At 35.1% G+C, this 12161-nt stretch overlaps 2 protein-coding genes across 3 annotated transcripts; one reads left to right on the plus strand and one right to left on the minus strand.

Moving 5' to 3' along the window:
• The first annotated feature begins 6193 nt into the window (after positions 1–6193).
• LOC125216389 (TLD-domain containing nucleolar protein) lies at positions 6194–10099 on the plus strand. Of its 2 annotated transcripts, XM_089065504.1 has the most exons (9): positions 6194–6235; positions 6443–6529; positions 6599–6701; positions 6776–6880; positions 7888–7973; positions 8061–8263; positions 8503–8683; positions 9032–9209; positions 9581–10099. In XM_089065504.1, exons 2-9 carry the CDS (start codon positions 6477–6479, stop codon positions 9881–9883), a joined length of 1212 nt encoding a protein of 403 aa, XP_088921630.1. In that variant the 5' UTR covers positions 6194–6235; positions 6443–6476; the 3' UTR covers positions 9884–10099. The 2 variants fall into 2 exon arrangements, with proteins under 2 accessions (XP_088921630.1, XP_047974076.1); XM_048118119.2 differs by lacking the exon at positions 6194–6235 and having other exon boundaries at positions 6353–6529.
• Positions 10100–11074: 975 nt separating this feature from the next.
• On the minus strand, positions 11075–11771 carry LOC125202554 (small ribosomal subunit protein eS17-like). The gene has a single exon (XM_048100967.2). The coding sequence runs from the start codon at positions 11688–11690 to the stop codon at positions 11259–11261; it is 432 nt and encodes a 143-aa protein (XP_047956924.1). The 5' UTR covers positions 11691–11771; the 3' UTR covers positions 11075–11258.
• Positions 11772–12161: the final 390 nt, after the last annotated feature.

Raw genomic sequence — 12161 nt, forward strand, 5'->3', positions numbered from 1 at the left:
GTGATTCAAATTCGTCTAAATTTAATTAATACATGTCTAAATCAACAAATCAAATACGCCTAAAATCGTTAGTCGTGGGCAAAATCGTCATATATGGACGACATTTTAGTTCCATTGTAGGCAAAATGTGGTAAAATATTAGAATAAGACAATATGATTTATAAATTTTTAAAACAAAAAATCCCAAACCGGTGAAACGACTCAAACCGGTGAAACGACCCAAAAAGGTGAAATGATTTATTTATCATCTAAAAAATCAAAAAAGTTCCAAAATCGTGGAACGATTTATCATATTTTAAATCAAAATTGATAGGTCTTGAAACAATTTATATCTTTATGATTTTGATTTAAAGATATAAAAGGACAAAATCGATTAAACAATTTAAATCATCTTGAACCAAAATAAAAGGACAGGATTTGATTTCGGATAACAAAAAACTGTGTGTGTAGTTGCCTCTGATCTAATTAGTTTAGCTTCATTTAGCTAAATAGATATGCATCATTGACATCAAAAAATATCAAGATCGATATAAAAAAATCAAAACTTTAGAAAATGAGAACGAAAATAAATCAAGGACTAATTTCGGATATCGAAAAACAGTATGCAGTTGTCTCAGATCTAATTAATTAGCTTCATTTAGCTAAATAGAGATGCAACGTAACATCAAGAAATATCAAGATCGATATCAACGAACGAAGATAAATCAAGGACTAATTTTGGATATCGAAAAACAGTATGTTGTTGTCTCAGATCTAATTAATTTAGATTCATTTTGCTAAATAGAGATGTATCATCGATAGAAATCAAGATCGATACCAAAAAAATAAAAAAAATTAAAATACATTGGACTAAAACAACATTGGACAAAACTACATCATTTGATTGAGTTTGAAATCCGCGCATTTTAAACTGGCTACCGCATTAGTATGTGATTCACATGAAGATGAAGTAGGGGTGCCAAATCGTGCGTGTCGGGTCGTTATTGTGTCGACACGATAACGACAAACACGAACACAACCCGTTAAGAAAACCTCAAACACGAACACGAACACGACCCGCTACCCTCAGACACGAACACGACACGAACCCATTAATAACACGAACCGTTTCGGGTCAACACGACACGAACACGACACGAATCCATTAATGACACGAAAATAAGTATTGAAAAATGAAAATAATAAGAATAATAATATTAAAATATTATGTGTTAATAAGAATAATAATATTAAAATATTATGTGTTAACGGATAACACGAACACGCATTGTTAACGGATAACACGAACCCGACACGAACACGACACGAAATTTTCGTGTCCTTAATGGGTCGACCCGATAAGGACACGAACACGATAAGCTCTGACCCAAACCCATTAATTTCGTGCCGGTTCGTGTCGTGTTATCGTGTCGTGTCAAAAATTGCCAGCCCTAAGATGAAGGATGAGATAATTGAAAAAATATCAAACTTGAAATGTGTGTAATTAGACCATAACTTGACCGTCATTTTTATGTCAAAGATAATTGAAAAAATATCAAACTTGAAATGTGTGTAATTAGACCATAACTTGACCGTCATTTTTATTTCTTTGACAATTTGCCCAAGAAATTAAAGCAATACTATAGGTTAGGAAAGGGCTAAGCTAGAGAAAATCACAAAACAATTAGAAATTGTCCGTCTAAGCAAATCATTAGTAAATCAATCATAAGAAATATATAAGTTCATGTATATAGATTAGGAAATAAAAGCTTTTACGGAAAATTAGAAAGTACAAACCAACAATAATTCGGGTATTTAGGTAAGTAACTTGTCGTATTGTCTTGCCATGTTTTGCGTAATATGTGATAGACATATATAGTCTACATAAGCTTTAATTTTGTGGAAAATGTTTGTTAGGGAAAAATTAAGAAAATCTCAAAGTTGATGTAGTGAGTATTTGGATTAAACAAAGCTTAAGGAAAAATTAAAATATCAAAAATTTGTATTTACAAGCAAATAACATAAATTAAAAAATATCAAAAGTTCGTATGTTGCGCTGAATCTATGCATTATATCATCTCTATATACATAACTTATTTTTATTGTAAAAATTAAAAACATTGCATTGGATGTATGAAGTAACTATATTAAGAATTAAATCAACTGCCTTCGAAGAATATGGAATTAGATTTTAATCAAAATCACTTCATAACATTGAACAATCTTTACATAGTCAAACATTGAAACCAAAATTGCCATCAGGCTGAGTTGAGTTCTTCAAACACATAATTAATCCCATCTCTAACCTATGTCTATACTATTAGCTATAAACCGAGTGAGTCCTCTTCGGCTCTTCCTTCGAAGGTGTTTCAATGGCGCTTCTCGATTTCTGACTACTCATCAGTGCCTCTCATAGGACTAAACGATCGACTAGAGCAAAAAACAAAAACTCAAATGCTTACTTTTGGGGTCTTGAGAAGATGTACGCTCTTCACGAATCCTTTGCCAAACTCACCCACAACTTTTAGTGTGTCGAAGATCTTTATCCTCGTCAATGTCACCTCTTTCGCACTTCTGCAGGCATTGGGTTGAGAGATTAAGTTGCTTCTATCAATAGAATTAACAATACGTTTTTTTTTCATCAAAAAGAGTGTAATTAAAGTTTTATTGCTACAATGTCTTGGTGGTATAGCTAATTCAAATATATGTATTTGTTTTACTATCTCCGTCCTATTAACATTTTTTTTTGTGGTGTCACATTATATAAACGATGGTACTGAATTTTTCTACTTTATTCTCTCTATAATTAATTAATAAAATAATAGTATTACATAAAATCTTATGTTAAATAAGAAAAATACTCGTGGGACATATAAAATTACGCCTAGAGTATTGAAGAAAATTTCTTACTACAAGTAGGAGTATTATTTTTCAATCTTGAGCTCTTCCACTATGATTTGGTGTTTCTACAATAATGTAATGCTATCAATTACATTGACATTTATATTATCATTAACATACTTTTTCCTTATTACCTTTCTTTAAAGTACATTTTTATACTATTCATTTTAGTTTCCGGAAATAAAATGACAGCCAATAATTAAACAAAACATAACTTTTTAGTTTAAAGTAGGCTCATTTAGCTCATACTACTATATTACTAGGGGAATTGACAAGCAAATTATTGAACGATGTATTCTGAATTTGGTTGAAACGGTCTATCTATAGTATGAAACAAAAACCACTTAGAGGATCTCCAACGGCGGATGTCCCGTCGGACTTCTGCGAAGGGCGCGGCGGACGTCCGCCATTGGGAATGAGGGAGGCGGACACGGATGTCCCGGGCGGACACCTGACGTCCGCGGATTTCCGGCTGACGGGCGGGCGGACGTCCGCCATTGTGGACGTGCAGATGTCCGCCGCGAACGTCCGCTTTTAATTTTTTTTTTTTTTTAATCGAATCATGTATGTTTTTTTTAATGAAGTTGTTAATTTTTCCCGTTCGTATTTGTGTCGAAATTTTATTTCCGTAAACGTAAATTGCTTATTTGTGAATTTGTAAATTTGTGAATTTTTTTTTATTGCGGGAAGGGCGGATTGTGCAGTGGAAGTCCTAGTGACGTGGCAGAAGATGTTTTTGGGAAGTCCTAGTGAAAGGGCGTGGGGGAATTCCGCCTATTGGAGATGCTCTTACTTAATGGAGTAGTTTTTTTGCAAAAATATTTGATAATATGTAGATTATTTATTGTTTCAAGAAATGCAGTTTTTTTAATTTTAATAAGATCAAATTGTTTTTCAAATACATATCAAAATCATTTCCTAGCTTGTAGTAGTTAAACACCACATTTTATATAAGTTATTTCCTTCGTTATTTACTTTAGAAGTCCTTTTGTATTTAATTAAATATCCTTACAATTACAACTATGAGAAAGTTATATAGTAACATTTCATGAACATTCATTTTATATATTGCACATACCAATTATTGGCTAGTCTATTATTTAAAATATCAACCTAATCAACTCTAGTAAGACCATAATCCTCTGTCTAGCTAGAGTCCATGAATAATGATATAATTAGTATATAGGAGTACTAACATTTTCTTTTTCTTTATTGTAATCATGTAACGCAGCAATCCAAATACAATGCTACAAAAGATTTGAGTATATGTTTCACGTGCAAGAGAAAAGGCATATAAAATAATTGATATGTCCATTGGGATATATATGCACTAAGTAGGAATGGATAACATTTATATTTGTAATATGTACCTCACTACACTTTATAATATATATAAATATATAGGTATTTTACGAAAAATGCTCCAACCATAAATATAATGAGAAATACTGACTCCATGACTTATCAAGATCAATACTCCATAGAGTTTATACAATAATTGATATGCACGATAAAAGACAACCAGAGGTTACCGCCACTAATAATGATTCACACCACTCATAAAGACAGTAAGACCAAAAAAAGATGGAACAAAATTTAAGAAATTGATGTTTAAAACTTTAAATGTTAAATTGGATATAGAATATGAGAAAGAAATCAAAAGTAAAGTACGAGAGATCGAGAATAAAGTTTTGTCAAAAAATAGCATGGTTTATCAGGTGAGGGATGAGCTAGAGCATTTGGTGGATGACAATGACGATATGGCAGAGATGTATTTAACGGACAAACTAGATGAACAGCTTGAGTCTTCTTCCGTTTCTATGGTGGACGAGCAAGATGAGGCTGACATTGACGACAGGCATGTGTTTCCTACAAATACTTCAATCTCATCAAAATCATTAACATGCCATTCCAGGAGTTGGAGTACTGCACTTATGCTGATCGCCAAAAAGTGAAGAGTGAGGAGGCATTGTTTGGTGGCCCTAAACCCCCAAGCAGACGAAGTCATGGAACGCATACTACCCATAGTCCCATAAGCAAGCACCTTGATGTGGAAGTGCTAGAAATGCTATTGGAAGCATATTCAGATAGATGGTATCCACATCTTTCTACTTGGCATTCAAACTCGTATTTCATTTTCTTGTTCAGAATAGTAATTCTCCTCTGGTTTCAGATTAAAATCAGTTAACAACGTCGTTATAAGGACAATCTGATGTAAAATGCCTAGTTACCTACTATCCTTTTCATTGCGTTCTTCTAATAGTCAAGTTGATGTTTTATGTGCTATTAAAACCTTTTTGAACATTGGGCTGGGTGCTTTACACATATTTATGTGAATGTCAAATACATAAGTTCAACTCTATGAGCATTAAACTCTGCATCTTTGTTTTGCGAAGTTGCTAGTGTTTGATTTGAAGTACTATCTTTTAGGCTGTAAAGTAACATAATGGCTTATGCAGAGTAGAAGTTTTGTATAATTTTCTTGGTGTGGCTGAGATATATTGCATGGAATAAAATGTTTCCAAAATGAGTTCTGAGATATAGCCTTGGCATATGGAGTATCTTATTCCTATTTATATAATCTGTCTTTTTAATTTAATTGACGTGAGTATTTTATCAATTCCCATAATTGCTTTCAAATCCCATTTCATCATTAATTAAGGTTAATTTTCGTATAATTGTTGTTTTTAATCTCTGCAAAAGCACAGAACCACATATAATAAGAATAGGAGGATAACCAAAGATCTCCTACCAGATAAAAAAGGAAAATATGGCCGATTTTGTATTAATAAATGAACATAAATTTACATGATATGACTTCCCTAAATTTTAAATTGAAATTGAATTAAATTATAAATTCGATGAACAATCTTACTATATACTCCTACTTATGATCTAGAATATATTCAAGATTTTAATTAAGGACAGGTGTCTCTTTTCTGATGATTTGTGGTGGTGGAAGCCATGTATAACTATTTTGTTTGCCAACTCTTGCACTCTCCAAAGGTCATTACACATTACCCTCAGGCCTCAATAATATGGCTTCTATATTCGAATATAAGATTGTCTTTCTCTATAAAGTGGGATAATCAGCTAAACCATTTCTTTTCTCATTTTATAAAATCACAATTTCCTTAATAAAGTGTATAAAAGATCTTTATTGGCAAACAATTTCAGTCAGCATTATTGCATCATTGCATTATATTATCCATTTAACGATAAACTCATAAACTTTTAAACAATATACTTACTGACTTTCTCGATTTGATAGTACTAAAGTAACTCAACTTCTAAATTACCAAAATCCAGACACTCCGTATTACATGAAAGGAATCATTACATTACAAAATTCAAGGTAATATACCAAAAAAATAAGTAATGAACAAATCTTATAGTTCCTCCCGTCCATGGCAATTTATTTATTTAATGATAATAATAAAATATTATTGAATTTGATTTGTGTATTTTGATGCAATTTTGTCAAATGTAATTTAAAAATAGTCATCGCAAAATTTCATATCTGATCTTATATTCTTACGAACATATGTATTCTGGTAATTAGTGTATAAACGAAAATACCAAAACGCGGTGGAGCAATGGGCAACTCAGGATCATCCTCCGACGATCCCCGTTATTCCGCCGCTGCCAGGTTTTCTATCACTCATCACTTCCAGATATGCAATTCCAAATTATGCCCACGCTTTTTCCATATCTGCAGAGCTTTCACTCCCAAGGGATTGGAAGATTTGAGATCGCTCCACGCATCGCTTGCTGCTCAGTCCGGAACTAATGCACAATACGTCTCTCCTGATGTTTTCAAGGTGCTGTTTCTCCTTCCGTTTCTACGCATATTTCAGGTGATTACTAGTATGAGCTTGCATATGTATGTATATAGGCGTATATTGGCATCGATGGGCCTTTTGGGGATAGAATTTTCGATTTGGTGACACACAAACGGAAGGATCAAAGGCTTACTTATGAAGACCTCGTTATTGCTAAGGTAATTTTGCAGCTTTAGGGGAACTAATTGTCCTTCAAATTTTTGTTCTGGCCTATTATGTTACACATTTTCTAAGAGCTTTGTACAAAGGATAGTTAGGAACTTCGCCAGCTTTGGGCACAGGATACTTTGCCTTGTTACTCACTAGTACTACTATATAAGAATGACAATGCTATTTAGGGAAGTCTGGTTGGGTACTCAAATTGGGGAGTGGAAATTAGGTCATCACTCTCATTAATGCTGTTTGGTATTGGGGGTTCCCGGAATCAAAATTGTTGTTTTTTAAATCTGATTCCCGAAGTGATTCTGTCCTCAGCCATTACTTGATCAGTTTAAGTACTTGAACCAAGCGCCATAAGGGGAGATTTGATAAATATTGATGTGAGAACAAGAAGCAAAGAAGAATTTAAAAAGAAAGAGGACTTAGTGCAATGTAAATGAAGCCCGACGGAGACAGATTATATTTTATCATCTCATGAAGTGCAACCAAGCATATATTGTGAATGATTATCTGATTGGCAAGCTCTACAAGATGATATGGATGAGTGGATGCTCATATAGTGGTGTTATACATTTACGCTGCAGTGCTAGTTGCTAGAATTGACTTCTTTAAGTAGTAGCACAATTTTTAGGACACTTCACCACTATCCCTCTTGTTATCCCAATATAACTGTAGTCTTACAACCTGAACACAAGACTCATCCAACTTTAGGACATGCAGTACCGAACCCAGGCACAGATGGAGTTAAGTTTATGTTCCCTCTATTTCCTTGTTAATAAAACCTAGGTACAAACTAAATCTCCTTTTAAGTCTTTTAGCAAATAAAATGCACTTAGTTTCATTTGAACCCACAAAATGCACCCCCGCATTAGCTTGTCGCCTTCCTCTACTTTTTTTCCCTTTCTGTGTGCACGTGGAATGTGGGGGGGTGGTGAGTTATTAGTTTTAACAACCTATTAAAATGAGTAGAACATAGGTGTGAGTTTATTCTTTCTTCATGCTTTAGGGGACATATGAGAAGGGGACTAAGCAGGAGATCGAAGAGTTCATTTTCCAACTACTAGATGTATCAGATGATGGTATAGTTGGAAGGTAACAAATGGCATTTCTTACCATAGAGTTCTTTATGTAAATAAACCATTTTTCCAGTCTAATATTACTATACTTGGTTTTTGCTAGATCTGATCTTGAAGTCGTCTTAACTTCAATGTTCAATAACCTTTTTCATGAAGATGGCTCCGAGCTTAAGCAAATTGAGGCTTTCATTGATTCTGCAAATCTTACTAGTGATAGCATGTCCCTCGAAGATTTCCAGAAATGGTGTGCCCATGTTCCAGCAGTCAGGAAATATCTGGGCAGTTTGTTAAAGCCATCTGATTCAGGTTTCTAGTTATCTCTCTCTCTCTCTGCACGCCTTCTTTGATGAGGGTACAACTCTGTGTAATAATATATCAAAATTTACCGCAATTGCTATTTTTCCTCATAGCATTCGAGTCTTGTCCATTTGCATGTGAAAAAGTTATACCTCCATGAAAATACCGCATGAAAATTGAGTAGTGAGTCTAACTGAAGACCAATTTAAACGCAGTTGCTGCCAGAAACTCATATCTCGTTTTTGCAGGTACTCAGATACCAAAGTTTCTTATTCCAGACAATATTGATCGTGGTCAAATCTTGTTAACAAAGGAATATGCTTGGCATATTGGTGGAGCACTCTCCCATCATGATTTAGAGGAGTGGAAACTTCTATATCACAGTGGCGTTCATGGACAAAGTTTCAACACATTTTTGGGCCATATGATGTGAGTAGCTTGCTTATGACATCATATTTTTAATTGTGTTCTAATGCTTTGTTACCGGTCACAGAGGATAAGCATAGATTTACATGCAATAAGGACATCAACTGTCTGTGGCACTGACTCATCCAATTAGGTTTTGTATTGAGAAAAAATATTTCCACACGCATGCATATCTGAGTGGCTGAGCCCATGACTTGATGTAATTAGCCGAAAGGCATATGTTTGCTTTTGTATCATTGTAATTTTGAGGAGGGTGGTGGCCAAAATCTGTGTATTTCTGTGTCAGTTTCTAGGTTGCCACTTCTATCTTTGAATAGGGATGGAATTGTGACTGTTCAATTTAATCTGCAGAAAAGCACCTACAGTATTGGTCATCAAAGATAAAGAAGGTTGCATCTATGGAGGCTATGCTTCTCAGCCATGGGAAAGACATCCTGACTTCTATGGGGATATGAAGTCTTTCATTTTTCAATTATACCCAAAAGCAGCAAGTTTCCGGCCAACTGGAGCCAACCATAATATACAATGGGTAAGTATTTGAGTTCTCTGCAATGAATCAGTTAAATAGATATTCAACATAGGGTACATTGTATGTCATTACTCACATCCTCAGTATTTCAACTCACAGCTTCCAAAGTTATCATATCTTTACTTATAGTAGTTCTTAAACATGGCAGAATAGACCATATCTTCCTTTTCTAGAATCAAAAGAAACTTCTTGTTTTTAGTCCCTATGTATCAAAACTATGTGAGGCATTCAATCATTCAATGGTGATCACATTACAAAATTATGTGAGTCATTCAATAGACCATATCTCCCTTAATCCCTATGTATCAAAACTATGTGAGGCATTCAATCATTCAATGGTGATCACATTACAAAATTTCTTGTTTTTGCAGTGCGCTGTAGGTTTTAGTTCAGAGAGCATTCCTAATGGCATTGGTTTTGGAGGCAAAATAAACCATCTAGGCTTGTTCGTATCAGCAAATTTTGATCAGGGCCACACCTTTGAGTGCACTACATTTGGAAGCCCATCATTGTCCAAGACCACCCGAATATATCCAGAGACGATTGAATGCTGGGGTGTTGTTCCAGCGGCAGGAGATGATAGGCCTGAAGGTCTTAAAGGCACAGTGCTCGACAGGTTTAAGGAGGATCGTCATATGCTTAATATGGTCGGACTTGCAAATTCAAGCGAATAAATCTTATGCACAAATATGACCTTGAACATTGGCATGTTGAGCCTCATCACGTATTTTTCTTAGATGCCAAAACTTATATCCTTGTTCTGCTCAAGGCCTCCCAGTGTGCAAAATGTTATGCTGTACTAGATCAATTCACGTATAGAGTACGAGTATCTTCATGTAATTTAATTGTTCACTTTTGTACGGGTCGAGTTCACATTGCTTTATCGTTTAGCTTTGGGCAACAAATTTTCAGCAATCAGTATTTGTAAGAAATTCTGGGTTTGGCTAGAAACCTATTTATAATTCACGCTCAATATTAATAGTACAAAACTTTCCTTAACATTAACATGGCTAATAATGAGTTAATTTTATATTTACGAATAAAATTAACAATATAAACACTGTACTAGCAGACATACATTCACTATAGAAAGGCCTACCAAATCACAATTATGTTTTAAGCGGTATAAGAATCAAATAAAAATTCAGAAAGTGAAACATAAACAAAAGCGATTCACAAACTAAAGTGCTACTAAACAGTTGGGAAATACTAGTACTACTAATTTGAAAAGGTTCATACAATAAAATCCATTCAAACGATGACATAAGAATCTGTTGCATCATAAACCAAGCTAAAGTTTTTAACAAATGCTTATCAGAGAACAAAACTGCCCCCCAAAAAAAAAACTTATGATTCAAAAGCAATAGGCATTAATTGAATAAAAGTGATTCATAAACTAAACTGTTGGATAATACTATCTTGAAAAGGCTCATACTACAAAATCCATACAAACGAAGACATGACAATCTGTGGCATCATAAACCGAAGTTCAACAAATGCTTATCAGATAACCAAAATGCTCATGGAGCAGTAAGCATAAATTGAATACTACTCCTATAACAATGTTACAAAAGTCATGAATTGCAACCATGAAATATTGCAACTAAGATTAAAAGGATCAATGTGATTAAATTACTGGCTAGGGCTTTAAAATGTGATTGGGACGATGCAGCCCAAAAAGGCACAGCCTAGAAAATAAGTGGCCAAGATACAAAATTTATAAAATATAATTGGGAGGGCAAAACAAATTTCATGATATGTATAATGCAACCTAAAAGAGCATGATCTAGGAATAGTAACAAGTAAACAAGATAGACAATTTCAGCAGTAGCAATCAATAATGAAAATCAAGACTATATCAACCATATAGTAATATCAAAATTCATATTAGGAAGATTTAAGTTCACCTAACAAACATCAAATAATCATAATCATCTCTCAAAAGCAACAGATGAGACCGTTTCAAAACAAGAACAAACAAGGAGTATCAATTATCCAAACCAGAGATGACCAAAAACATAAACCATAAATTTAACCTAAAAAGCTTCTTCAATAACGCCTGGCACCACCTCCGCGGCCGTAGCTGACTTGCGGCGCGCCACCAATAGCCCCATCCTCCTCTCTGAGGACGACCCCTGGGAGATCCTTCATTCCAAGCGACTCCAGCAAATCGACAGTCTCCTGGTCGACCTCAATGCGGTCAACCTTGATCGCCGACTCGTCGGGAACAAAGTCCATACGGCGCTCCCTTTCCTCCTCCTGCAGCTTGAGCGAGATGCCGCGCACCGGCCCCTTCTGGATCCGCTTCATCAGATGGGTTGAGAAGCCAGCGATTTTGTTGCGGAGGCGCTTCGAGGGGATGATGGCGACCTCTTCCAGAATCTTCTTGTTGGTGTGGAAATCGAGCGTCATCTTGGCGTAGTAGCGCTCGATGACCTGCCTGGATGATTTCTTCACGGTTTTAGTGCGAACGCGACCCATGGCGGCGGTTGCTGTGGCGCGGCGTGGAGATGAGAGAGTGGAGTGCTGTGCTGTTAGGGTTTGCGCTTTGAGGAGACGATTTGCGATTGATTGATTTATATATAAAGGGGATTTAGTTAGGGTTTAGCAATGAGGCCCTGTCTTATTTGTTTATTTCAAAATGGCCCACGGCTTCAGTATATTGATTTGTTCCGGTTCGACTTGGACGAATCGCAATCGGGACCGGTAGTTTGTATAATTGTGAATTTGTGAATGCTGAGCCCAAAATAAATGAAAAAACTGCTGAGCCCAAAATAAATGAAAAAACTGCTGAGCCCAGTAATGGTACAACTACAAATTACAGTCTTACTGTGTTGCAACATTTTGAGAGTTCGTCATAACATGTCGTTGGAGATATATTAATGAATACTCCCGTTCACAATTGCAAGTCCATATTTAATAGTATGACACAGATTTTACAAAATTGAAATA

Source organism: Salvia hispanica, chromosome 2, assembly GCF_029641045.1.
Source record: "Salvia hispanica isolate PSC_SH4W2 chromosome 2, Shi_PSC_v1, whole genome shotgun sequence".
Classification (NCBI taxonomy): Eukaryota; Viridiplantae; Streptophyta; class Magnoliopsida; order Lamiales; family Lamiaceae; genus Salvia; species Salvia hispanica.